Source organism: Mus pahari, chromosome 14 (genome assembly GCF_900095145.1).
Source record: "Mus pahari chromosome 14, PAHARI_EIJ_v1.1, whole genome shotgun sequence".
In the NCBI taxonomy this organism is placed as follows: Eukaryota; Metazoa; Chordata; class Mammalia; order Rodentia; family Muridae; genus Mus; species Mus pahari.
In genome coordinates, this window is record NC_034603.1 from 28,283,287 (window position 1) to 28,311,186 (window position 27,900).

A 27,900-nucleotide genomic window follows, 5' to 3' on the forward strand; every position below is an offset into this window, starting at 1 on the left:
CAACCACATGGTGGCTCACAACCATCCTTAACAAGATCTGACTCCCTCTTCTGGAGTGTCTGAAGACAGCTACAGTGTACTTACATATAATAAATAAATTAAATCTTTAAAAAAAAAAAGAAAAGAAAAAAAAAGAAAAAGTAGAGGGCTAGGGAGTAACTCAGAAGTAGGGCACTTGCATGCCACACATGGAGCTCTGGGTTTAATGCACGTCATAAAAGCCAGTGAAGAGCTGACCAGAGCCGTGCAATGGCAGCACCCGGGACACCACAGCTGGACTCCACCTCAGCACAGTGCACAGCTGCTTGCTGGGGCAAGGTGTGGCTCTTCGAGCCATTTCTTCACTACTGAAAGCCAGCCCCTTCTGCTTCAGAAGCCTCAGCTGTGCAGGTAGACGTGGAGGAGTTGGCCTGGGCCCTCCAAGGCTTGGCCTCCACTTCCTCATCTGGGAACTGGGTGACTGCAATGCGGTTCTCTGCGTCTCCCACTCCTGAGTTAGGGTCCCTCAGCTTCCAGGTTTGAGTTTCTGTGCTCTAAGGTAGAAACTCGAGGGAGTCTGGTCACTGGAACCGAGTCTCTTGGGCCTCAGGGAGCATTCTGAGGGGGCGGGTGTTACTTATCAGCTAGGCTAACAGAAGGTGGGGGCTGATACAGGAGCAGAGCTATGAACCTGCTCTGGGAAGCAGGCAGAGTATCCCTTTCCCCACACAGGCACACCCAGACCCAGACCCAACATGCATACTCACTGGAAAACACAGCCCGTGGAGGCCCAGAACAAGGGAGAAATACCCGCTACTCCACCCCACCCCTGGCTGATAGAGGGACATGGCAGGAGTCTTAGTGTGCTTCTGCCCTGTGGCTCTGAGTAAGTCACCAGGCCTTTAGCATCATATCCTTCACATGAAGGGCTCATCCTGCAAACCCTTAAGCTGTGGTTTTCACATGCCATTGTTTTAGCATCTTCTTGGACCCTGGTCCAAGCTACAGGCTGTTAGAGGAGGTTGAAGACAGATGAGGGACACTGTCAGACAGGAGGAGGTGAAGAGAAAGGACGCTGCCCAGAATACCCTCCCACAGAGACCAAGCTCAAATTCTGGTCTACGTGAACACAGTAGCCACCCTGTAACAACAACCAGTCCATCTTACAGAGTCCAAAGACATTCAGACAGCTCTGATGCTAGGGTGGCAGGTTAGGTTCTGGGTGGTGGGCAGAAGTCAGGAGCGTCAGGCAGGGTTACTCCCACTTGGGAACAGAGGAGGGGAGGTGCTGTCACTGGATCCAACCAGTTTTGGTTTTCTGGGGTTTGTTTAGTTTTGGTTTTTCCTTTGGTTTTGTCTGGGTGTCTGCCAGGTTATAGAGTGAGGATAACTAGTGTTAGCCTCTCACAGCAATAGGCTTTCATCACTGTTTTTATTTTTAATTGTGTGTGTGTGTCTGTTTGTCTGTCTGTGTGTCTGTCTGTCTGTCTGTCTGTGTGGGGTATGTTCATGAAAGTGCATGGGCTCATGGAAACCAGAAGAGGGCATCAGATTCTCTGGAGCTGTGGTTATAGCCACCTGTGAGTGGCCCAATGTGGATGCTGGGAGCTGAACTTGGGTTCTGTACAGGAGCAGTATGTGCTTTTAACTGTTGAGCCATCTCTTCAGCCCCTCTTTTAGAACCCATTGTTTTTGGTCTTCCTTGCCCTGCCCCTTTGGTGTTAGGGAGCAACATAGGACCATGAATGAGTGTAGGGGAAATCGTCTACTACTTCTGTTCTTGCTTTGACATTATTGTTGTTGTTGTCATGGTTACTTCTACTTGTATGAATGTGTATATGACAAGGTCCCATTATTCAGCTTAGACTGGTCTTTGTGTAGCCCAGGCTGGCTCACACCACGAGCCTCCCGTCTCAGCCTGCCCAGTGCTGAGACCAGAGGTGTGCTTTACCATACCAGCATTCGTGCTCTAAGTTTCCCTGATTGTACCCTAGAAGTAGGTGACGATCCCAAGTGATCACCCGCCAGAAGTAGCAGAAAAGATCCAAAGGCCAGGAAGGGAGGAGAGGGAAGGCCACTGACCCTGGCTCAAGCCAGCTCTTGCCTACCTTCACCTGCCAACGCGCCTGGTGTGGTGACCTAACTGTACAAGCTGCCCTCCCACTTGAAGTTCCAGGAGAGGACAGAACTCTTCCACAGTTGTTCCCAGCTCCAAGCATGAAAGGACGCCTACCTGCTCAGTGGTGAAGTTCATATTTGGAACTATCTCTAGAGGAGTCATGAAACTTTGTGACACTCTACCCCAACCCAAAGGAGGGGTTGTTCTAAAGCTCCTGGTGTCACTCAGCAGTACACAAAGTTTCCATATGAAGAATTTGTACTTGAGAGGTTTCTATACTACAGGAAATAAGGCAAAGCAGTTAACACACATTGTTTTAACAGTTTTTTAACTGTAGGCAGGAAGGTGAGACACTAAGTTAGCTGTTAGTTGGGCTTTTTCTGGGAAGTTGAAGACTGGGGCTCTATACAGGAAGGGAAGGGTAGAGATGGCTTGTGTGGACAAAGACAGGCACCATCACCAGCTGCCCAGGTCACATCAGGTAGTTTGCAGGGCAGTATCCTTTTTTGCAGGGCTAACAGGCACAAGGGCACACAGCTAGATCTTCTCAATTTGGACAACTGAGATACCGTTTTAAGAAGCCTGCTCTAAGGTCAGGGTCCAGGCAACCCACACTTGCAGGGTAGCCCCCTTCAGTTGAAGAAACTGCTTCCTTACTCAGGGTGGGTGTGTACTGCGGTGGGAGCGGGAGAGCTGGGGCACCACTGAGGGAGCCTGCAGGCCCTGTCTGCACCTGGGGCCTACTCCTTTCTTAAGCAGGTGACCCCTGTGCTGCAAGCAGCCTGCCACTTAAAAATCCTATGTGGACAGCAGCACACCTGGGTCGCTCCTGGCCTGACACCAAGGCCTAGCTCTGGATCTGACTTAGCATATCTGTCTGGGTGGCAGAGGTGCACATGCTTATTTCTTTGTATCCTCCCTCACCTGCACATGCACCTAAAGATTTGATTTTGTCCCTGGGGGTGAAGTGATCAGCCTGAGGCACACAGCCTGGGACCCAGTTCAGGGCCATCTGAATGGATAAGGCGGGAACGACCCTCCCAAGCCTCAGTCACAGAAGCTCTATATGAGAGTGCACTGCCATGTGATATAAGCTCTCCCAGATTTCAGATTTATCCTCCTTTTCCTCTCTTACTATCATCTATACATTTCTGCAAGAGATCTCCAGGCCATGTGTGAGACTCTGTATTACTACAGAAGCCCACCAAGCCTAGGCTTGCCAAATTCCCAGGCATAGGGCAAGAGGGAGCTTCTCTGACTGGGCATATGTGGAGTCCTCTTATAATAGCCCCTCCCATTGGGCACAAGGCATGATTGTTTGTGCTCATCCTGGAAAACTGAATACTGCCGAGAATTCCAGAGTCTGCTGGAGAAGGGAAAGGCCCCCCTCACACCTGCAAACATCCTAGCCCACGAAGACCCAGGGACATAGGCTCAACAAAATACCAGGGAAGATGCTTCCAGAGCCGGAAGTCTGGGCCCTTAGAGAGATTCCACATAGACACAGGGGGAGATTTGGCACCCAGAACAAGTGTGTGTTCTGTGTCCTGTCTGGTCGCAAGGACTGGGCAGGTGGCAAGAGGAAGGTGCTGAATGTTGCATGGTGAGGGGCTGGGGTAGGCAGTGAGCTCACTCAGCTCTGGCTCCTCACCATTCCTTGGGTCATGAGCCAGCTGTCTATGGGCTGCAGGTCAGAGTCCCCACCTCTCCCTCTCTGTTGGACCAAGGACAGAAAAGTCCCAAAAAGAAAAGTCATACCACGTATTGTAAAAGAGAAAAATCATTGTTCAGCTTTGATCACCTGTCACACAAGGAAATGTGATCTGATGCTTCCCACCCCTGCCCTAGCACACACCCTGCCTACACGCCTTGAAGAGAAGGAAAATTCAACCATCATATCCCCTAGGCTGGGTAACAAAATGTTCCTGCTGGCTGTTCTCAAACACCTGGGGGCTTCCAAACAGTCTGAGAGGTAGGACTACCAAGTGGACAGATTAACTCCCTCCTCCCTCCCTCCCTCTTTCTTTCTTTCTTTTCTTTTTCTTTCCTTCCTTCCTTCCTTCCTTCCTTCCTTCCTTCCTTCCTTTCTTTCTTTCTCTCTCTCTCTCTCTCTCTCTCTCTCTCTCTCTCTCTCTCTCTCTCTCTCTCTCTCTCTCTCTCTCTCTCTCTCTCTCTCTCTCTCTCTCTCTCTCTCTCTTTCTTTCTTTCATACCCTAGGCTGACCTGGCATTCCCAATCCCCCTGTCTCAGTCCTCTGGAATTATTGTTGTTGCCTGGCTGAAGAGGTCAGCTTTCAGAGAACTAGCCTGTTCTAACTCACTCTGCTTTTTTTTTTTTCTCCATCCTAGTTGCCCACATATTTTTCCTTAATTCTCGACTTGAACGCTGAATTCAGCTCAGCACACTCTTCCTTGCTTTCTTATGTTTATGTGCTTGTTTATTTGTGGTGGTGCTGCTGATCCCAGAACATTGTACACACTAGAGAAGCAAGTTACACTCACAGACCTCCTGCATTAAAAAACAAAACAAAAAACTATTCATGGGCTGGAGAGATGGCTCAGTGGTTAAGAGCACTGATTGCTCTTCCAGAGGTCCTGAGTTCAATTCCCAACAACCACATGATGGCTCATAACCATCTGTAGTGGATCTGATGCCCTCTTCTGGTATGTCTGAAGACAGCAACAATATATACATATATAATTATATATATGATATATATATATATATATATATATATATATATATATAGTATGTATAATATATTCCCTAGGCTTCCCTAGGCTGTCTCTGCCATCTTCTGCTGAATTATTTATATATATAAATAATTATATATACTAAATAATTATATATATATATAATTATTTTAAAAAGCTACTCATTTTGTATGTGCACACATACATGAATGTCTGCACATGCATGCCACTCTGCAGTGGAGGTCAGAGGGTAACTTGTAGGAGACAGCTGCCTCTTCCCACCTTGTAGTTCTCAGGATGTAAGTCAAGCATAAGGCTGGCAATAAGTGCCTTTACCTACAGAGTCATTTTGCCAGTCCTCTCCTGCTTCTTTAAAGGGTATAATTAGAGGTGGGGTCTTATTTGCAGCAGTGTTGCTACACAAACTTCTTTTTTGCTTTGTTCTCAATGCCAGGACAGCATGGCCTAGGAAGGGTCAGGGTAGCATGCAGATGTGTTCACACACAGATACACACATGACCATCCCATGTGCTGCCAGCCTTTCTTGCTGAGGCCAGTCCTTGCCCCAGTAACAACAGGAACAGCAGTCTGCCTATCATTGGTAAATCTGCTGAAATCAGCAAGACCTTTGTAAACAAGGAGCCAGGCCAAGCCACGTATTCAAAGGCTGACGGGTGAGAAACAGACCACGTCTCCTGGACTTGGACCCAGGCCTGGGCACTGATAATGGCCTGGGTTAGAGCAGGACACATGTGGCATGGTGGGGTGGAGAGCAGAGCCTGCTGGGGAACAAGGCTGCTCCAGACTGAGGTGAGCCAAGAGGTGGGTCACCTCATCTTCACTAGGCAGTACACAGCTCTTTAATTCTCTTGCTGTGTTCAATGGCAGAGATAGTCTAAGTAATGGGAGAAAGAACGGAGACTACTGTGTAATATGGTCAATGTCACAGTTGGCCCCCGCTGTGCAACAGCAACAGCAGGATGCTGAGAGCAAGGCAGATGGGTGGGCTCTTCTGCCCCTCCTGGAAGCCACTACAGAGGTACATATGCCAGCTCAGAAAGGGAGTCCCCACCCTCAAGACCAAGCCTTTCCATTATGCCAGGGATAGTGTACTGTCCCCCACCAGTCCCTTTACACAGGGACCACACCACAGGAGGCTAAGATCTGGTTGCAGGAAGCAAAGGGTCCCTCCTTGTCCAGTGAATGGGTGGGCACAGTCCCCTGTCATTCCAGCCCAGGGGGTCCTGGGAGCTGTCTTCTTCCTTGCCAGGCTGACAGGCATGCATTCCCACACATTTCCTGGGCAAACTCAAAAGAGAATATCTGTGTATCAAGTGCACAGGGTCCTCTCCCCTGGGATCTGACTGCTCACAGGAACTGGCTGTGGTTTGGGGCAATTTCATCCTTCATTTCAAAACCTTCTGACTCTTGGCTTGACTCTTTCCAGGCCCAGAGTGTGACAGGACACTATCCAAGCCACCTCACAGACAAGTTCTGACCCTCAGCCGTCTTCCCCTGGAACTGGTACTACCTTGATCGGCCAGGAATGGGGTGGTTCAGATCAGCATTTGCTTTCCTTGTGAGGATCAATATTTTATCTGTGCACACCCACCACCCAGAGGTGCTCTGTGGGACCTTCCCTAGGCTGTCTCTGCCATCTTCTGCTGAATTATCTAGCCAACTTTCCCAAACTGCCTGTCTTTATCTCCTTATCTCCAGAAGACTGTGGGCAACACACAGGTTTGAAGACCTACCATTTCTGAGTTCTGTTTCCGATTGTCAAGTGCAGAAGTGAGTCCTCCAACAGCCTGGGGATCCTCATAGGTGACCCTGAAGAAAAGCAGTGCAGATGGGTTCCCTCCCAGTGGGCGCAGAGCTGTGCTGTGACCTTTAGCCTTTTCCTAGCTCATGGTGCTTGTGTCAGGTGCGCTCTTGGTCTGCAGCAGAGGCTAAGGACTCCTGCTGTCTGCCTCCCAGCAGATGCGGTGTGGAGGGAAGGTTTGGCACCAGCTCACACCCAGAGTCGGTCTTCTAAGACCTGGGATACCATACTTTTCAAACATCCCTGCCTTGAGTGACAATACTGAAGCTCAAGAGAAAGATGTCGAAAATGTTCTGGAAGTCCTCAAAGGAAGGGGCTTCAGAAGACTGAGTAATTATGTACGAGCAGCAGCCCCCACTGTGCTACTTCCAGATGCAGGGGCTGTCCGCTCTGGAGTCAGTACCCCTTGCCCAAACTGCTTGGAGAAGCCTCTGCCCTCAAGGTTTTTGTGTTCTGTTTTGCCTTCAACTGGTTGTATGCTGGGAGCAGGTCTGGTTGCCTGCTTTGGGTGGAGGGGCCGAATGAGGCAGCCATATTAGGTCAGTAGGATTTCTCCTCAGCCCTGAGAGGGCTGTAGAAAAGAAAAAACCTGTGACAAACAGAACAGACAACCCTGGGGCAGAGGAGAAGGGGAGATGAGGCTGGCACTCGCTCAGTTTTAGCCGTTAACAAGTCCTCACTGTGATATTTTTATGTCTCTAGCAGTCTTAAATCTAGTAAAGAAAGGGCTGCTTCTCCTTTTAATGTGACCATGCTGGGACAACACCCCCTCACCCACTAGTATCTACAGAAAGCCATTGGAAAGAGCCCCACATACGTCTTTCGCTGTTCAGCCAAGGAGTTTCCTCTGGTCTGGGCAAACATGTCAAAACCATCTTGTGGCTTGCACTGCTGAAGTGAACTGAGGGTGCCACTGACACTCTCTGTCCCCAAGTCTGTGACAACAAAACAAGAACCAGAAGACAACAAATGCAGGTTGTATAAAAAGCTGGTAAAACTGTTTTATTATTGTATTATTATCATTGTCTGTCTGGCTGTCTCTGAGTGTCTGCGTGTCTGTAGGCATGCAAGCCATAAGACTTGCATGCCAAGTATCTTTATCCACCAAGTCATCATCTTGTTGGCCCCAAAATATGAGTTTTTGATGGAGTGCCCCCAAAAGTCAGGATAATAGTCTAATGGGTTACGTCACTGTGTGAGAAGGTGTCCTCAGCTCCCAGTACAGCATACACAAGAACCAGGGCAAGCGAGGTGGGAGACAGGCTTTGCCCTGAATCTGAAACTGCTCAAGGAGGGAGAGGTGTCCAGGACAGAGAGGAGACTGCTGGTGGTGAGGATGAGCAGGGGATCAGCTTCCTCAGGCCCCGCCCCACCACGCCCACTCAGACACAGAGTCTCAGGGTCTGGGCCACTCATTTAACTTGGGAGCTACACCCTAGGTACACGGAGCCAGAGCCATGCATTGGAAGTGTTAGCCCTTGAGAGGGATGCATGACTAAAGAGGGAGATAAGAACTGACCACTAAGGCAAAGCATCAAATGGAAAAGCAACAGATACACTTTGAATTCTAGGTATTAAATGTGGTGGCTTACACTTGAACTCCCAGCACTTGAAAGGCTGAGACAGGAGGTTTGCTGTGAATTCAAGACCAGTCTGGGCTACATACTGAGTTCCAGGCAGGCTATTCAAAAAGCCAGGCCAAGGTGGATGTCCTGCATTTAATCCTTAAAATCTACATGGGAGAAGGAAAGCCCCAATTCTCACAAGTTGTCCTTTTATCTCCGTATGTGCATATACACAAATTACCTTTCTCATACATACACACACATTAAATAAATAAATCAGTATAATTTAAATTTACATATACATGCATATACATGAAACACATATGTCATCAGCTAGATAGATTGAAAGGACAGACAGCTACTCTACCTTAGATATATGGCTACAGAGAAAACTGAGATGCCAAAATTGTAACAACTGACAGGCCACTGAGTGAAAGTTTAATTGAAGTGAAATGAATTTAGAATTATTATGAAAAGAAAACATAAAATCAAAGTAGAGGAAAGAATCTTGAAGGCCATGGCTGTTAGCTTCACCAATATTAGAATTTAATTTTATATAACTTGGTATAAATGAAACACACAGTCATTCACACACTTGCACTGTGGAAAAGTGAGGAGGTTCTCCTAAATTTCATACACTAGAATACTTTAGGTTGATGGTATAGTCTGAGGTAGGCAAATATATCACACCACCACTTTCTGACTCCTAGCCCTGTGCAGACATTGCCAATCCATCCCAGATTCATCTCTTAGGGATTGATGTATAACAGTTAGCTTTGTCAACTTCATATAATCTAGAATCACCTGAGAAGAGAATCTCGATGAGGAACTCTTTAAATCAGGTTGGAACTGTGGGCACATTTGGGGGGGTTGTTTTGAGTGCATTAATGGAAGTGGGGGGAACCCATCCACAGCAAGATTCCTAGGGTTTGGGTTCTGGACTGTAAAATGTAGAGGTGGGAGCAGAGTACAAATAAGTGCATGTATTCATTGTCTCTGCTCTTAACTGTGGATGTGACTAGCTGCTTCAAGTTCCTGCCTTGACCTTCCTACAATGGACTGCAACTTGGAAGTGTAAACCAATTACATGTCTATCTCCTATGTTGCTTTTTTGTCAGGGTAATTATTACAGTTACAGAAATGAAACTGGGACCATGTGGCGGTAGCTGCCCTTCAGACCTATGTTCTGAGCAGCTAGTGAGATAAGACACTTGCCACCTTTAGCCTGGTTAACAGTGAAGAACAAATCATTTCAGGCACAAAGGTTCCTCGTCATCGTCAGAACGTCCTCACCTCTACTTTCCAACCAAGGCTTAAACTTCAGATTTCAGGAAGGAGGTTATAAAAAGAAGGTGGTACAACTGGCTGGGATGCAAGAGACACACCTTCGTGTGGACCACTGCGGAGGCCTTCTCTGACCTTCCAACAAAGAGAAAGACATCCAGGGAGGGAGGGAGGGAGGGAGGAAGGAAGGGAGGGAGGGAGGAAGGAAGAGGCTCTTTCCTCCACTTTAGGACACTCACCCAAGCCTGCGAGTTGGGAGGAGAGAGAAGATGGGGGTGCTGTGCTCCCCACCATGGGGCTCACCACAGCAGGGGAGCCGGGGCCCAGGTCTATTAAGTTGTCTTCAGTAACTTCACTTAGTACCTGTCAGGACATGAGATGGATATGCGGTCAGTCCTGGGGTCACACTCCAGCAACCCCATACAGATCTGCATGCACTCACAAGGAAGGGCAATGGAGGATGGGTCTCCTTACCTACCTGAAGGATTCATTGTGGACTCAGGTCAGCAGTGAGCCTCGCGTGCCCTGCCCTCCTCCTTTCCTTTCTCATGGAAGGGATACTGAGTCACTAGAATGCTGCCTCACTAATGACCATGGGCTGTCTTCCGTCTGCCTTTCTCATCAGGATGCCTGCTAGCTCTCTAGCTTCTTTTCAAACAGCTTGCTCTGTGGTTACCCAAGCATTTGTATTTGGTTCCAGTTGGAAAGCTAGAAGTGAGGCCTGTTAGGCCAAGCTCTACAAGTTCTGATGTGTGTATGGGTGGGTACCTGCCTCGGAAGTCAAGGGAGCTCCAAGAACACTTACTCCATTGCTGGCATTCTGAACGGATCGGCCGGACCTGTACCTCTCGAACCTAATGGGAAGGAGAGCAGACATAAGGAGGATGTGAGTGAGACCCAAAGGCCCATAGTCCTGAGAACACTGGGACCCAGCAGAGGCAGGAGACTGGCCAGTACTGTTAGTGGAGGGGACCTCACATGTTCAATGTATCATGCTTTCCTGGACATGGGCTCCTGTCTTACAGGTTTAGCTCCACTGTCTCTCCCATAAGCACCCTGGGCTGGCATCAGGAAGAGGGTTATTATTTATTAGCTGGTTCTAGGAGGCCACTAGAAGCATCCCCGGTCATCCTCTCACACGTCTGGCCCTAATGCTTCTCCAGTCTCTGAAGGGGTGGCTGGGTCACCAGGTCTCCACATGGTCACTTGTGAAGCCTGGCAGGGAAGTGCAGCGCTCCCTCTACCACACAGAACTCTGCTTGGGGGGAATAAGCTTGTGGCTAAGAACACCCCCAGCCCAACCTCAGGAAGAGAAGGGGGAGCCTGGAGAAAGGCCTTGCCAGAAACCATAAGATATTTTGTGCCACCTGCCTAAGTGCTGCCAGGAAGACTAGATGAAGCGGGCCCTACCAGGGACACTCCTTGACACCCAGGCCGCAGATGGCTACAAAGGGGCTTAGCTGAGAGCAACTGATGACAGACAGCCCCCTCTGCCAGAAGCCATCCTTACACCTGGGAGAAGCTGTGAAGTGTCCATAGAGGACAACAGGTCTTGGTCTGCATCGTACTTAAAAGCTCCAAATGGCGCAGGCAAAGGGGAAGCCAACCAGCTCAGTCTAGCCACAGCCTGGGAAACTAGAGACCAGAGAGGCACTGCTCTATGCTGCCACCCCAGTAGGTGTGCTCAGCATCTGGGACAAAGGACCGGAAGGAACAGTATGACTAAGTGTATGTGGTGGGGCTTGCTTGGTTTGAGTTTTAGAGGGTTTATTGTAGATGCACAGGTGGGGCTCAAAAGAGCAAAGAGTTGTGTGGCAAAGAGGGGCGCGTTAGGTAAGAGTGGAAAACACCAGTGTACCAGAGAAAGCATGCTTAGGCTCTGCCCAGCATCTGAGAGAAAAAGACGGAAAATAAGACAGGCTTGACTCAAGGTGAGCAGACCTAAGTGAACCATGGCAGCTCCGAGACTGCACCCTTTATTTGTTTGTTTTTATAGGTCAGGAATAGTGACACATGCCTTTATTCTTAGCACTTAGGAGGCACAGGCAGAGGATCTTTGTGAGTTCAAGGCCAGCCTGTTCTACACAGTTAGTGCCATGACAGCCAGGACTACATTGAGAGATCCTGTCTCAAAAACAAACTAACAAACATAACAACAACATCAACACCCCCCCCCAAAAGATTTGCAGGAGCCAGAGGAGTGAAGGACACCAGAACAAGCCCCACAGACTACAGGACTCACAGGGCACAGAGAGGGAAGTGGCACTCATGGAGCCTGCATGGGTCTGTGCTAGGTCCTCTGCGTGGGTCTATGCTAGGTCCTCTGCGTGGGTCTGTGCTAGGTCCTCTGCGTGGGTCTGTGCTAGGTCCTCTGCGTGGGTCTGTGCTAGGTCCTCTGCGTGGGTCTGTGCTAGGTCTTCTGCGTGGGTCTGTGCTAGGTCCTCTGCGTGGGTCTGTGCTAGGTCCTCTGTGTGGGTCTGTGCTAGGTCCTCTGCGTGGGTCTGTGCTAGGTTCTCTGCGTGGGTCTGTGCTAGGTCCTCTGGTGGGTCTGTGCTAGGTCCTCTGTATGTAGGTTATGGTTGTTAACTTGGTGTTTTAGCTGGACTCCTAACAGTAGGAATGGGGGTGTCTCTGACTCTTTGGCCTGCTCTTGGGACCCTTCTCCTCCTCACCTTGGTGTGAGGGTTTGTGTTGAGTCTTATCCCACCTTATATGCTGAACTCAATTGATATCCCTGGGAGACCTGCTCTTTTCTGAAGGGAAACAGAGGAGGAAGGAATGAATGTGAGGGAGAGGGGGTGGGGACTGGGAGGAGTCAAAGGAGGTTGAAAAAAACAAATAAAACAAAAAGTAAAAGAGAGCTAGAAAGATTACATGGGCATGGTGGTGGGTAGCTATAATCTGAGCATTTGGGGAAAGACTGAGGCAGGAAAGTCAAGAGTTCAAGGCCAGTCTAAGACGTGTGTGTGTGTGTGTGTGTGTGTGTGTGTGTGTGTGTGTGTGTGCAGCAGTCACACATCACACATTATTTCCTGTGTACATCTCCAGTGAAGGGTTAGATGGATCTACTGGGTTAGAGGGCCTCCAAAGCAAACAGTGCCTGTGTTCTGTTCTTACTTGTGTCATAGCACTGCCCTCTGACAAACTTACAGAGAAGCCTGCCCGTCAGCAGGGTGAGTGGCCACAGCCTCCAAGGGGCTCACACTGCTGCCAGGCTCCTTTAATGGAGAAGGCTGGCCTAGAGTCAAAGCCAGCCACAACCCTGGGCCAATTGGGAAGTGCCCAAATCGGGACAGATGGGAGCCTTTCTCCACACTACCCACGTAAAGCTAGGTCCAGAAGAGACTTTTTAAAAAAGCAACTCTGTCCTGTGGGAGGCTTTGGAAGGGAAGAATTGAGGAAAAGTGTGTTTCCCCAGAGAAACAGCTCACATGCAGCCTACTTCACTCAGCACCCGAGAAGAACTGACATTTACAAGACTAGAAATAGAGGAAATCCTGTTCTTTAGTAAAGGCTCCCCTCCCCCAATCCCTTTCAATTCAAAGGACCATCAAAGGAGCAGGTGTGAACCCAGTCTCGGCCCTCCCTGGGACTCAGGAGGAGCAGAGGTGGATGCTGCAGTCAGCTGCCAGCTGTTCTGTTCTCTGGAGAACAAGAAGCACTTTTTCTGTCATCCAAGAGCAAATGAGCCTGATGACTACTCCCCACCTCTAGCATCTCCCAAGCTCTCAGTCTCCTCTCCCTGCTTTGTTTATGAATGAACTTCCTCTGATATACCAATCATCCTCTCAAGGAGAAGACCCCGAGGACTTTGCCCCACCTCTCATAGCGGAGGAAGACGTTGTTGAGGTCATCGTTGACGTGCAGCAGCTCCTCGGTGACCTCCTCATTGGACACTCGGGAGATGAGCTCCACTATGCGGTGCTGCATGGCTCGGCAGGTCCTGTTCAATTCCTAGGAAACATATGCACTTCTGGCAGAGCCTGCTGGGAATGCTTTTCTCACATTCTACTGCCTTTGAAAGGATTTGCACTGTTTCTTGAAAGTCACGGAAGGAGTACATGCTTGTTCATAAAACCAGACGTGTGCAGAATATGAAGTTAACAGCTTCCTCCTCTCCTGCCTCAGAGGAAGCAAGTAGTTCTGTAGGCTTGTGAGCATGTGCAACCGCGCGCGCACATGCGCGCGCGCATGCGCGCACGCGCACACACACACACACACACAGAGGAGATGTACACACACATGCACGCATGCACATGGATACCCAGACACACACAGAGAGATACGCACACACATGCACATATACACAAAGATACACAGACACACAAAGATATACACAAAGTATATACACGTGCACACACACTGGCACACACACACCACTGGGTGTACACAAGTATGTTAGTACAAGTGATTTTTAAAAAGAATATTTAATGCAAATAAATTTGGAAATCAATATGGGATTCCTATAAAGATACAATTTAGTAAGGCTATTTAAGCAGACATATTCCTACAATTCCACTAAAAACAAAACAATTAAACCATCACATACAGAAAAAAGCTTTGGTGCAGTTTTATGAGGAAGCACACTACCTGAACCATATCTGGACCATTGAAATAATACCATAACACCCATTTTGCTTTGTCTTTGTCAGTTAAGCTTTCGCCTATGTTTGATTTGAGTTATAAAGTTAAACCATCACTCTCTAGTGTTAAGGTTGCACCACACACTGTCCTGGCATCTCATGTGTATAGCCAGTCTTTGCTACTTTGTGGGTTCTTTATCCCACCAGTTTTATCCCCTATCACTAGACAGGAAAGAAAGAAGGATAGAGGTGTATGTGTGTGTGTGTGTGGGGGGGGGAAATCCCTGAATCTAATTTCTTTCTTGTTTTTTTTTTCCTTTCTAGAGAACAACTATTAATAAACTGCTAATAAACTGCAACCAATCCCCCTGAATGACCACCAACCACCAACTAACATCTCAGGGCCCTATCATTTATAGAGCCTCTGAAAAGTTCCCAGAATTCCAAACATCACACAGTCACAGAAACCATCTGCAGCTGGTAAGACCACGCCTCTGCTGGAGCACAGGACAAATCATAGTCAGCTGCTGTGGTCAGCTCAGAGCAGCCTCATATCCCACACCTGGGATTAAAACAAAAACACTCTCATAATATTTCTGTATGGTTTTTTAAAAAGATTTACTTATTTATTATATGTATGTACACTGTAGCTGTCTTCAGACACTCCAGAAGAGGGCATCAGATCCCACCACGGATGGTTGTGAGCCACCATGTGGTTGCTGGGAACTAAACTCAGGACCTTCCGAAGAGCAGTCAGTGCTCTTACCTCTGAGCCATCTCTCCAGCCCCTCTGTATTTTTAAAGAAACCAAAATTCCAGAATTGTCACTGCACAGGTGTTGGATGACTTCAACAACTAACGACAAATCCTTTAAAAGCTATCGCTTTGTGTGTGTGCCTGAGAGTACGCTTGTGAGCCATCTGCACACAGGTGCTGGTGGAAGCTGGAAGACTGTGTCAGGTCCCCGGGAACTGGAGTCACTCACAGGCAGCTGTGAATTGCACAATGTGGGTGCTGGCAATCAAACCCGAGTCCTCTGCAAGAGCAGTCAGGGCTCCTAACTGCTGAGCTATCTCTTAGGCCCGGTACAAATTATTTTTAAGATAGAAAAGCATGATTCTTTGTGCTTGCTTTTTTTCAACAAAATCTCCTAGGCTCCGCTGCCTACCACTTTGTACAGCCAGCCTCGCATGCATCTCACACTGTACAGAGCTTGCTACCTGCTACTGACAGGTATGTGGCTTGTGCTAATCTTTTCCTTTGGCCAACCCAAACAATGGAGCAGTTCATACTCATGCCAATTCTTACATACTTGGGCAAGCACTTGTATAGCATGAGTTCCTTAGAAATAGAATATCTCTAGTGAAAGTATTACATTTAGAACACAGACTGGTGGTCAGAATAAAAGGCCCTCCAGGAATGGGGCCAGTCTGCTTGCATTGCCAGCAATGGCACGACTGGACCTTATGACAGCGTCATGTAATTTACAGTGGCATGTCTGCTAAGTCGCTAGGATCTCAGAAGCACCACAGTTCCCACAGAGTTCTCTGTTGGCCACAGCTGCACCTGCAACCCTCAGCCACCACAGGAGCTCTCTCAACCCTTCAGAGCAGCATCCCCTTAAGACAGACCCTGCACCTCATGCGCTGGTTTATAGGGCCCTCTTGCCCCAGAGCAAGCTCCTAGCGAGGCTCTTGTTTGCAGAGAGCCTTAAGCACCCACTAGGGCCCTGCCCTGTTCTATGTCAAACTAAGAATACCACAGAGGAAACATGGCAGGCTGGTCAGGATGGCCCTTCAGCCTTCCTGTAGGCCACCAGGGTCAAGGCAGAAGTGAAATACTGTTCCTGGACACTGGGGGGAGCTAATAATCCAGTTAGATATGGGAACAGACACTAAAGCTGGCCAAATTTCTCATAGCTCCACCTCAGAACCGCCTCAGTCTGGAGATAGGTCTTACAGACTACCAGATCTAGTCACAGCAAGCACAGGCAATCTTTGCCTCTTTTTGTCTCATCATCCTACTGTCCTGGCTAGGAGACCTCTCTTCCCATCTTCCCACCACCAAAGACGACATATAGCAGCACTTTCCAATGCTCCCTAGAGAATGAGTACACAAGGCAGGTGGCCCTCTACCCACTCAGTGCTTCAGCTCTCAATGCTATGCCGTGTGTGTTCTAGGCCCGACTGCTCCCTCTTTCCATAGTGCTCAGCCTCAGAGTTCCATAGCGCCTACTAGGGATCAAGGCCTGGCCCAAATGGATCACCCTGGAAGTGCTCAAACACAGTCCAGGAGAGACCTGCACTTAGGTAGCTGAGAGTCTGGTGTTTACCTGGACAAAAGATTCTTTGAGACTCCCTCCACCCTGGATCTGACCGCTTTGCAGGGCCCGTCATCCTGTCTGTCCTGCCATAACCGCACTATCAGTTTCTTGAGCACTACACAGGAATGCCAGGGTCTGGACCTGGTTTTCTGAATGGACCAGACCCCTCCTCTTGGCGCTCCAAAAATTCCTACCCTAGGTTTGGAGAAGGAAGTATGATTCCCTGGAAGAGGCTCTCCAACAAAGGCAGAGTTCACCACAAAGGTCCAGGGCAGGAAAGCAGGGCCCTGTCTAATGCTTATGGCTAAGCAGCAATCCTTGGGGCCTTAAGTCAGTCAGTTCTCATTCCAACTGCAGGCCAATGGCAAGATGGAAGACCTGCAAGTTAGGGGGCACATGGCATGTTGCTGAAAACTGTTCCAAGGCTCTCTGGAGCCCTGGGCATCACCTTCTAGAGCCCACCGGTCATCTCCAAACATGCCTTAGACATGGATGAGAGATGAGAGATGGCCTCACGAACTTACCACACTGCTCAGGGATGGTGAAGGGCTGACCCTCTGCCAACAATGTCCTTTTCTTTCATTAAACTCCTACGTATCCTTCCAGGGATACGGGATGTGTCCCTACCCCAGTATATTATCATATAAATTTAAAAATATATAGCAAAGTGCCAGGCATGGCACATACCTTTTCAGCATTCAGGAGGGAGACAGGCAGATCTCTCTGAGTCTGAGGCCAGCCAGCAAGCTCTATATAGCAAGTTCCAGGACAGCTAGAGATATATAGAGACCACATCTCAAACAAATAAACAAACAAACAAACACACTATGCAGGTGCTGGAGAGGTGAATCAGCAGTTAGGAGCACTTGCTGTTCTTGTAGAGGACCCAACTTTAGCTCTCAAGATCCTTAGTTATTCATATGGTATACATAAATACACACAGACAAAACACTCATACACCTAAAATAAAATATATTTTTAAAATACATATATACAAATGTATGTGGATATATATAACAAAAAGTACAACCACTTATATTTTACAGTGTCATGTAACCCCCACATATTTACCTCCCTGCCCACTCAGAATATTTTCTAGAGATTCTGGCAGATCCTCCCTTAACAGGGCTCACACAGCATTCCAGACCTGGACTGCATCTGTTGCCCCACATTGTCAGTACAGCTCTTATAGCAGAGCCTCCAAGTAATGACTAGCTCTGCTCCAAAGAGTGGCTGTTAGATTCAGATCCTAGATTCACAGGAGAGCCATGCAGCACACTGCAGAGTGTCTTAGGCACTGCAGTGTTAGGCATGGTGGTATTTGCTTATGATCTCAGGAGGCTGAGGCAGGTGGGTCGCAAGTGAGAGGCCATACAAGACAAGATAATGCAGTGCTGTCTCTCAGCAAAATTAAAACCAAGCAACTAACCAAAACTCAGGGCTGCAGCTCTCAAAGCATCAGGGTCCCACCTACAAAGGAAGAGAGCAAGGTTATCATGGCCTCCACCACAGAGCCCTACCCAGAATGGACACTGAGGATGCTGAGCAGCAGCAGTACAAGCAGGAATGGCTAGACATATTCTCCATACTCATAGGTCTGATCCCAGACCTCTGCAGAGTTCCACTGAGGCATCTCAGGGACATCTAAGGACCTGCTTTCTGCCAGTCTCTACAGAATTCAGTTTGGAGGAAGGCTTCCTTTACTTTCAAAGCCCATTAGGAAAACGCTAGAGGCCTTCTGAACAAAAGACCAGACAAGGGAACTCAGGTGCGAACACAAGAAGCACCTGCTTTGACTGCATTGGCTGCATTTCTCTCCTCTCCTCTCCTCCTGCCAGGGTTATAGGAAGGGAAACTCTCTCTCCAGAGTCGCGCACACTGTGGAAGATGCCTCGAGGGCTGTCACAAGCACTCTGCCCAGAGACAGGCTCACACATCCCAGCCTTCTGACTCAAGGTCTATGCACATCTCCTGACTTCAACTTTTAAACCAGTGTCTCAAAAAAGGGTGGAAAAGAGATGAAATCCCATATATGTAAAATGAAATCATTACAAAGGATATATTAGTAATCTAAAATTCATGTGTCACGATTCAGTGGCGCATCTTCCTAATTCTAAAGAACAACATGCATTTACTTATGGCTCCCAATTGCCTGTAACTCCAGTTCCAGGAGACATGACACCCCCTCCTGGCCTCTGCTGGTACCAGGCACACATGAGAAACAGACATACAGGTAGGCATTTATATACATAATGTAAAATAATACATCCTTAGAGATGGGAGGACTAGAAAGATGGCTTAGTGGTTAAAATGTGCACTGCTGTTGCAGGGAACAGTTCTTAGCACACAAAGGGTGGTTCACAACCACTTAACTCCCAACTCCAGGAGTTATGGTGTCCTCTTCTGGTCTTCGTGGGTCTCTGTACTCACATGCACATACCCTCACACAGGCACATAATTAAAAGTTTTTAAAAGGCTGGGCAGTGGTGGCGCACGCCTTTAATCCCAGCACTTGGGAGGCAGAGACAGGCGGATTTCTGAGTTCGAGGCCAGCCTGGTCTACAGAGTGAGTTCCAGGACAGCCAAGGCTATACAGAGAAACACTGTCTCAAAAAACCAAAAGAAAAAAAAGTTTTAAAAAAACCATATTTAAAAAGAAAAGAAAAAAGATATGGAGCATAAGCTTGGGATTCGTGCCACCCTGTGCCAGCCGACCATCCTCATGGCCTCCCTGGTGTCATCTACAGCCATCACAGAAGGCTGTTGGCGATACCTCAGTACCCTCTATTCCGAACCATGAGGAGCAGTGACTGATTCTCTTCTGGGCCAGAGGCCAGCAGCTTGCGCAGGTCTCTCTTTCCTCCATGCAGACTCTGGGCCAGGAATTCCTTCAGTGCCAGGCCTCTGCTCTGGCATCCTCCTATCTCTGGTTCTCAGCAGCCAGTCACTTCTGCAAATGCCTGCCATCAGTCAGAACACCGGATCAAATACCCTCTTTGCTGCCTCGTTAACCCTGATGCTGTTATCTTCCCTTCAAGAGACAGTTTCATCCCTACCTCACAACATAATCTTTTTATCCTCTAAACCCTTTTCAAGGCAAAGGAACGGAGTATTCAGTCCTGAAGACTGTCCTATTGCAGCAGCAAAGGGGACAGGGAGGAGGGAAGGCCCACTGACGAGAGAGAAGGGAGAGCATGAGGTGTGGGATACGTTACATTTTTCCTAAGAAGAATATCTTGGCCACTCTCTTTGTTGAAATGAGATGCCCAAAGTAAGCAGGGATGGCCACAAGCTACTCAAAAAAACAGCACTAAGAAGGGCTTTTCCATCTGATAGAGACCTATACAATACCCATCACTGCGCAGGTTATTATTAATTGAAGACAGCTTCAAAGGCTCAATTAGATTCCAGTAAAACATAGTCTTGGCTGAGGGCATATACTTTAGGAAGAAAAACGACAGCTTTGCACCCCAGGGCTCAACCACGTGTATGTATATATATGTGGGATGCAGGTGGCACACCATGCCAGGGGTGGCATGCATCTTACTACTAAGACTCGGGAGGCAGAGTCAGGCATGTCTCTGCATTTGAGGCCGGCCTACTCAACAAAAGAGAGTTCCAGGGCAGCCATAGTTGTGGTAAGACTGTCTCAAAATTAAAAAACACAACAAAACAAAAGGTGCAGGATGACAGCGGGCTTGACAATACCTGCCTCCCGCGGTGGGCTGCCTGTTCCTGTACAAGGGGAATGTCACCAGCATGGACACTGGCCAGTAGGTAGGCCTTACAGCAGTCCTTGGATACCCAAGGCTCTACCCACGAGGGTAAGGCATTTTCTTTGTGCTTTTGTCTAACACAGACCATATAAAAGCTACAGGGAACAGACTTGGGTTCAGTGTGCAGAAAGGCTTTTTAACTATTGTTAAGAAGCTATGATTCACAGAGGACATGCCCTGTGACAGCCAAGCTCACAGTGAAAGCAATCACTCCAGGCACAGGAAGGGCTGTGCCTTACCCGCAGTCTTCCAGATGTGCATCTGGCCACTTGTGTGCTGTCTGCCCTGCTGTGCTCAGAGGCCAACCTAGTTGGCTGCTGGAGACAAATAGTGCTTTTATGACAGCTAGAACAGCCTGTCACTGGGCTGTGAAGAAAAACTGATCCAAGACTCTGGAGAGGGACTCTGGGCACAGGTGTTGAGTTGGAATAGCTGTCTGGAAGATATTGCTCAGCTCAAAAAGCAGAGGCTCTGACACCCACCCTGGGAGATGCTGAGAGTCCCCTTCCAACATCTTACCTCCTTGGGGCCTCCAGCAAAGCTGACAGCACTACGTGTTACTGGTCTTGGCCTTTCCTCAGAGACAAGTCACTTTTCCAGGAATCCCCAGACAAGTAGTGCACAAGTTTCCCTGTTGCTCTCATGGGCTGTGGGAGGACACACCTGGAAGACCTTGCTGTAAACAGGAAGCAACCAGGATGCCAACTGCCCATGAGTACAACTAGCCACAGGTTCATCCTGAGGTTGGTACCTCCAATCCCCTCTCCTCCAACTCCCTGAACCTTCTAGTCATCAATTTACACTTGTGACAAGTGCAGCTTGTGTCTGTTGGTGGGAAAATTTGGGCTGGTGACAAATATGCTTATTTCTAGTGCCCTGGCTAGCATTCTGAGCTCTGGACTACTTCTGCCCTGAGTAGTCTGGCTGTCTTCCATATTGCTCAAGGAATGTTAGGGGCAGATTTTGACCCCACCATGTTCCAAGAGGACAGTAGCATTTTCCCATATGGAAGGCTCACTATTCTGTGAGAGCCACTGCCTGCTGGCTGCTGACTGCTGGGGCAGAAGAAGGGCGACATAAGGCGGTGGCCTCCAGCCAGGAAAAGTGAGTCTGTTCACACAGCTACCCGTTTCTGCCTCTTCTACACTGAAATGACAGCCTCCCGCAGGCTCCCAGACATGGTCTTTTTCTGTTTGATTTATATGACAGCACTGGGGGCCAGTAGGCTCTGAGTTGGAACAAAACAGAGTGAAGGAAAATGTCATTGGAAGCAACCTATTTTTGAAAACTGAGCTGATGCCAGGAGACAAGGTTCTGTTATTCTTGGCTGATGAGCTTGTTTAAACAAACAAACAAAATACCCTACAACCACATGCATGCAAAACATGTACATGCACTCAAGCTCACACATAAGTATGCATGCACACGCACAATATGTTCACGCACACACGTATGCATACATGCAAACACATGTGCACACACATACACAGACCATCTCTGCTGTCTGTTCTGCCTGTCTAGAACCATCTTGCTGTTGTTCAACCCACCTTCCTCTGTCAGCTCAGTTATGCCCAGAGTGACAGTCCCCACCCCATAAAAGGAATTCCAACACTGATACAACATAGCTTCACCATATCATACTGGACTGGCCTCAGATTCCTATGCACCATAGGATGCCTAGCCAAGCCCTCCTGCAGGCTACATTAGGGGCCAATGATGGTGTATTAGAGGTAGGTAGGTCCACAGAGTATGTAACACATGATCACCACCTGGGGAACCAGGACCTTGGTTTGCTGCAGGTGTCAGGAGTGAAGTCTGGGGACCAGAGATGCTCAGTGCTCCTACTGACTTAGGTCAAGGGTACTCATCTCAGTTTCAAGAGCAGTTTGATGTTCGGGTCTCTTGCAGGTCAGCAGTTTCCTTGTTTGTCTCCTGTACTTAGTTGGGAGCTCCCTAGAACAGAAGCCGTATCTCCTATTGTCTATGACACTTAGACTGTGCTCAGTGCTAGACTTTCTACCATGCCTTGCCCCATAGGCCTGGAGTGGGGAGTGAGAACTCCAAGTAGCAGAACCACTGGGCATGTGTATTACTAAAGCGCAGGACCATCAGAGCCAAGTTTCCTGGGTGACCAGTGTGTGTATACAGCAAAGTGGGAGATGCAGAACTCAGGTGTACAAGACTGCCAGACAGAAACAGCAGCGGCAGTAGCAGAGGTATCATGAGGCACTCAGGCCAGGTAGGTCACCAGGCCAGCATGATTCCTGATCTGTACACTCATATACCCTACCTCTTGGAGGAAGGATCTGGCACCTGCAGTTCACAGCATCCTCTCTCTGCCCTCCCAGAAGGTCACTACCCCGAAGGGCAGCGCCACTGCCACTTTCTGTACAGGAGTCACTGCAGGCTAATGTGACAGGGCTCTGCCTCTGCCTCTGGGCCTCACAGGCCCTCAACCAATTGGAGTCTGAGATTGCAGCCTGGCTTCCTGCTGTCTCCATTTCCTGCCATGTTCAAGATATGTAGGGTGGGCTCAGGTATGGTTCAGCTGTGGAGTAACTTGCCTAGTGTGCAGAGCCCTATGTCCCAACTCCAGCATCACCATCTAGAGTGTTCAGAGGCAGAGGGTGGGAGTGGGGCGGCAGCCTCTCAGGAACCACAGTGGTCATCCCACGCCTGAGTGGTCCCAGCGGGGAGGCAGAGAGCAGGGGCTTTGGATTTACCTCAATCTCCTGCCTTAGGACGAGAGACTAGCATGGCTTCTCCATGTCACCAAGGCCCAAGAACTCTTACTCCAGGATGTTTATGATACAGTAACAAGGGAGTAAAGCCACGCACAAGACTGTACACACAGCACAATTTCAACTCAATGCAAAATGCATGAACACGACAAAGAGTCTAACTGAAAATACATCAAAATATAAACTCCACTTATTGTAGAAGGCTAAAAACTAAGGAAAAATATTTCTTTGATAGGTACATACTCTATAACTGGTACTTTAGAGTCGGGGAAAAGTTATTAAATATGGGCTAGAGAGATGACTCAGCAGTTAAGAACACCAGCTGCTCTTCCAAAGGTCCGGAGTTCAATTCCCAGCAACCACATTGTGGCTCACAACCATCTATAATGAGTTCTGATGTCCTCTTTTGGCATGCACATAGAGCACTCATATACATAAAATAAATAAATATTTTTAAAAAGTTATTAAATAAAAAATTATAGTATAGAGAGTGCTACTGGCTTCTGCCCATCTCTAAGAAGTAAGGTTGAATGTGAACTAGCATGGCCTTGGACCCTCTCCACCATGGCACCACCAGACTTGTCCTACCACAGTGGGCAGCACTGGCACTTCCCTTGAGAGCCTGGCCAGGCACTCAGCCCACGCTACATCAGCTAAGGTTAGCCTCACCTGTAGTAGTTCCAGATCAGAAGAATCCTCCTGCCCAGGGACCATTTCTGTTAACATCTCAGACATGACTTTTGTGTTTCCTCGAACAACGTCCAGCTCACTGCGCAGCCTAGCAATCTGTAGGTCAAGAAGGTAGGAAGAAGGTGAGTGAGCTACAGGATCAGAACCAGCCAGCCCAAGGCCCGAGCCAATCCTGTCCACTGTGAGATCACCCAGATCAGTCTGAACCCACCTTGCTCTGCCTATCAAGGACTGGAGTATGGTGAGACCCACACGGAGGAGGCAAGGAGCCCTGGTCACTGAGTCTGTGGTTTGTCCCTTGCTGTCCATAACAGCACGGGAAGAACACCATGCAGTGAGTAACACAGGGCAGGAGGGAGCTGAGCACCCGCAGCCCTCCTCCCACAGGACCCTGAAGAGGCCTTTAACCTGACCCTTCTGTTTCTTCTCTCTAAAATCAGAGTATGGTAGTGCAGGTCCTCCAAGATCCCTTTAGGGTGGAGTCCCTCTTCTATGTGACCCTCATGCACATAGACTCTGTCCCTTCCAGTGTCACACCCTAACGGAGGCTAGCCAGTACTCCTAGTGTTCTTCTGATAAGAAAAGAATAGGTGAGGAGTGGAAGCAGACTTCTGAAAGCCGCCCACCCTGCCCAGCCATCAGCATCCCAAACCCTGAGCCTTCTTTCCTGCAGCTGGCGTACTGTACTGTCTCCCTTTGTCTTCCAGTCCCGAGCTTTGGATACCTCCTGACGCCTCTAATCCTTTCAAGGCACCTGTGGAAACCACAGGGACCGTCTTTGTCCACAGTGAGACTCACCCCCTCACCTATGGGAAGGGAGTGATACCTCCACACCTCACAGGTTTCGGTGGGGCCTGCCTTGTGCCTGGTATATCTGGTACAATGCATACTGCTGACCATAGGAACGCCTGTTCCTATAGTGACCCAGGGCTGAATGGAGTGGGTACTTTTCCTGCAAGAGATATATTCCAGATCCATACTTATCTCTCCTAGCAAGGCCTTTCCATTTTCCCTGGCTCGCCTGAGTATAAACATCTTCTACCAGTCTCCCTCAGCCTTTCCTTGCTGCAGAAGTCTCTCAGCAAACTCTTCAGTGAAGAGATGGGAAAGAGACCCACCTCAACAATAGATAGATTAGGCTCCAAAAGGCTACCCTCTGCCTTACTTCAGGGGTGGTCCCAGAGCCTCCTTAACATCTTGGTTAAGAAGATTCAGGCTGCGCTGGTGAGATGGCTCAGTGGGTAAGAGCACCCGACTGCTCTTCCGAAGGACCAGAGTTCAAATCCCAGCAACCACATGGTGGCTCACAACCATCTGTAATGGGATCTGATGCCCTCTTCTGGTATGTCTGAATACAGCGACAGTGTACTCATATAAATAAGATAAATAAATAAATCTTAAATAAATAAATGTTTATAAAAGAGGGAGGAGGAGGAGGAGGAGGAGGAGGAGGAGGAGGAGGAGGTTGAGGTTCTAGCACTGATGGGTTCTGACACAGCCCAGGCCAGACAATGGGCAACGTGCTTCACTTTCTGTCTCCCACCTGTGGGAGCCACAGTCTTCAGGGTCCCTCCACTTACCACTCCTCTATGCATTGTACCAGATATACCAAGGGACTCCTCTTGGGTATTCTACTGCTGATGGGCCTTTTCTTAGCACCCACTACACTGCAGTGAGTCGATGTAAAGGCTCTGCTGTCATCCAGCTTAAACCTAGCACTCTGCCCAAGGAAGCAGGGCCTAGAGCCAAGACCTCACCCACAGCTCCCTTTTACAAAGGCTCTGCTCTGTGGGTGAAGAGCGGCAGCACTCAGTGACCCAGGCCCAACTGAGAGCATTAACTCCACATTTCCACAGTGGGGTTAGATCGAGCAGCCATATTTGGTAGAGACATGAGAATATCTTCCTTCTGTGGACCGGGGCAGAGCCTGGCTACCTGCTCTGACTGAAATTAGCCATTCCACTGACGCCTTACATGGAGCAAGAGAATGTAGCTCACACCCAGGCCTGTGTGCCTCCTTACTTGCATCCTGCTTTCCCTACATGCTCTCCCTTAGTATTGGCAGAAGGACAGAGCTATAGCACAACAGTACTGCAACCTATAAACAATTGCTTGAACCCATTTTAACAAGGTTCCATAGGAATGGCACCATAACGATAGGAACTGAAAACACCAAGGATATTTTTTTCCATGTCTCACCCATTCTAAAATCTCAACTAACAGAAATTCTATAGATTCAACTAAAAACAGTCTCTATAAATTCTCTAAAAATGTAATTTAGTAGAACTATCAGTAACTTATCAGGAAGTAACCCTCAGACAGAGGAGAAGAGGCCTCCTTCTGGAAGGCCTCCTTGATCTAGCTGTTGCCTCCAGGGTACCTCATTGATTAAAGATGAACTGTGATGGCTGGCACAGCTCATAGGATGCATGCTCTCCCCAAGGGTAAACACCTACTCGCAGCTCAGCTGTGCTCCTTTGCTTTGGCCCTTGCTTCCTGTCACTTATCTTTCCACTCAGCCTATATGTTAACCCACTTTGCAGATGGACCACGGGGTGTTCCCTGGTATGCTACTGTTCTGTGCTGTTCATGATACTGCCTACATAGGCCTCAGCTGACAAAACCCAGGCCCACTCCAGAGCCCTCAGTGCCATAGCTCCCAGCTATGGCCTTCTATGCCCTGCTCAGCCCTGGCTCACAGAATCTTCAGGTCTGCTTCCTACCACAGCAAGACCACATACTACTGCAATGATCTCCAATCTGTCACCTTTCCATCTTTGTGTGGGTATAGACCCAGCACAGTATCTGGAAATCTAGGGAGACTTCTGTCCCCTGGAAAGGCACATGAGGGCAGTTAGCTGGTTTGCTTATGGGCTAGAAGCACATGAATACCTGTTCTGAATTGGCTGTGATGGGGCCCGTCACACTCAGAGCCGGGGCTTGCAGAGTAGAGTAGGAAGCTGGAGGAGGTGAGGAGTAGGTGCCAGCGGTTGTCCTGGGCTGTGTCTGGGACCTGGGAATGGTGGCAGCTGGATCCATTTCTGGGACACTCTGGCATGACAACAACAGTATTTTTTTTTTTTTTTTTTGAGACAGGGTTTCTCTGTATAGCCAGGGCTGTCCTGGAACTCACTCTGTAGACCAGGCTGGCCTCGAACTCAGAAATTCACCTGCCTCTGCCTCCCTAGTGCTGGGATTAAAGGTGTGCACCACCACGCCCGGCTAACAACAGTATTTTTTGATTCACTTGGGTGCCTAAGTGCCTTAGCGTGGCACTCCCCCTAACATAGGTGGTGCACTCAGTTAGACTCCACAGAACTCTGGTGAGTCTCTTCATCGGGGCAGCAGAGCCACCACTGTCTCCTTCCTCCCTTCCTTCCTCTCTCCCTCCCTCCCTCCTCTTCCTCTTTTCCCTCCCTTCCAAACAATGTGCTGCAGACAGTAACGCAACCCAAAAGGCATTTACTAATCATGAATCCTTACTTGGTGCCACAAGACTACATTTGGCCTTTACAAGAAGACTAATATAAATAGCAATCATGCAATTTACTGATTGTTCTTTGTAATTATTAGAACAATAACATTGTTCCTTCTGTGTCATTATAAAAGAATAAACGGGCTATGTTTATACAACAAACCATAACAAGAATAATGCTTTGGAAAATGTGATTCTTTATGCCCTCTGCCCACTTAGGTATCTCAGATATATTCACCAATATTAGTATACATGTTCACACAAATGTGTAAGGCATACTGCCAGCCTTGAGGTCCCCATATGAGAGACAGGCAGATGGAGACCAGTAAGGCCATGTGAGCCATCCCTGGTGCCTCTTCAGACTGGGTGATCCTGGCTCTGCCCTCTGGATTGGGAGCTGCTTCATTGCCAGTACAGAAACTACTGACCCAGAGGAACCATAATTGGCATTACCAGCATCCATTTAATTCTGAAACACAAGGCCACTGTGGTCACTATCAGCTGTGAAAGAGGTTCTTCAGGATGCTTTAAAACAGGTCTTTTCTGGGTTCCAAGTCCCAAAGCTGACAGAATTCAAGAATGCCTGGACTGATGCTGAATGACCATACTCAAAATACATTTTAGATTCACTGATTGGGCTGGAATGTGCCTTAGTAATAGAATGTGTTCTTAGCATGCATGAGGCCCTGGGTTCTATCTCCAGTACCATATTAAAAGTAAAGAAATTGCCGGGCATGGTGGCACATGCCTTTAATCACAGCACTCGGGAGGCAGAGGCAGGCGGATTTCTGAGTTCGAGGCCAGCCTGGTCTACAAAGTGAGTTCCAGGACAGCCAGGGCTATACAGAGA

The 27,900-nt window shown here is 48.5% G+C and overlaps 1 protein-coding gene across 5 annotated transcripts in view; it reads right to left on the reverse strand.

Annotated features, from left to right (window-relative positions):
- Positions 1 to 27,900, reverse strand: part of Tom1l2 (target of myb1 like 2 membrane trafficking protein) — a 119,012-nt gene that overhangs the window by 9,286 nt on the left and 81,826 nt on the right. For 2 of the 5 annotated variants that reach the window (XM_029546321.1, XM_029546322.1), the window contains exons 6-13: positions 26,468 to 26,626; positions 23,555 to 23,671; positions 13,283 to 13,416; positions 10,268 to 10,316; positions 9,702 to 9,825; positions 7,431 to 7,548; positions 6,546 to 6,621; positions 3,750 to 3,812 (exon numbers count right to left, since the gene is read on the reverse strand). In XM_029546321.1, the coding sequence (XP_029402181.1) occupies positions 3,750 to 3,812; positions 6,546 to 6,621; positions 7,431 to 7,548; positions 9,702 to 9,825; positions 10,268 to 10,316; positions 13,283 to 13,416; positions 23,555 to 23,671; positions 26,468 to 26,626 (840 nt within the window). Of the gene's footprint in view, positions 1 to 3,749; positions 3,813 to 4,985; positions 6,091 to 6,545; positions 6,622 to 7,430; positions 7,549 to 9,701; positions 9,826 to 10,267; positions 10,317 to 13,282; positions 13,417 to 23,554; positions 23,672 to 26,467; positions 26,627 to 27,900 lie in introns of those variants that run through there. The other 3 variants (XM_021211555.2, XM_021211554.2, XM_021211559.2) reach the window with 2 other exon arrangements.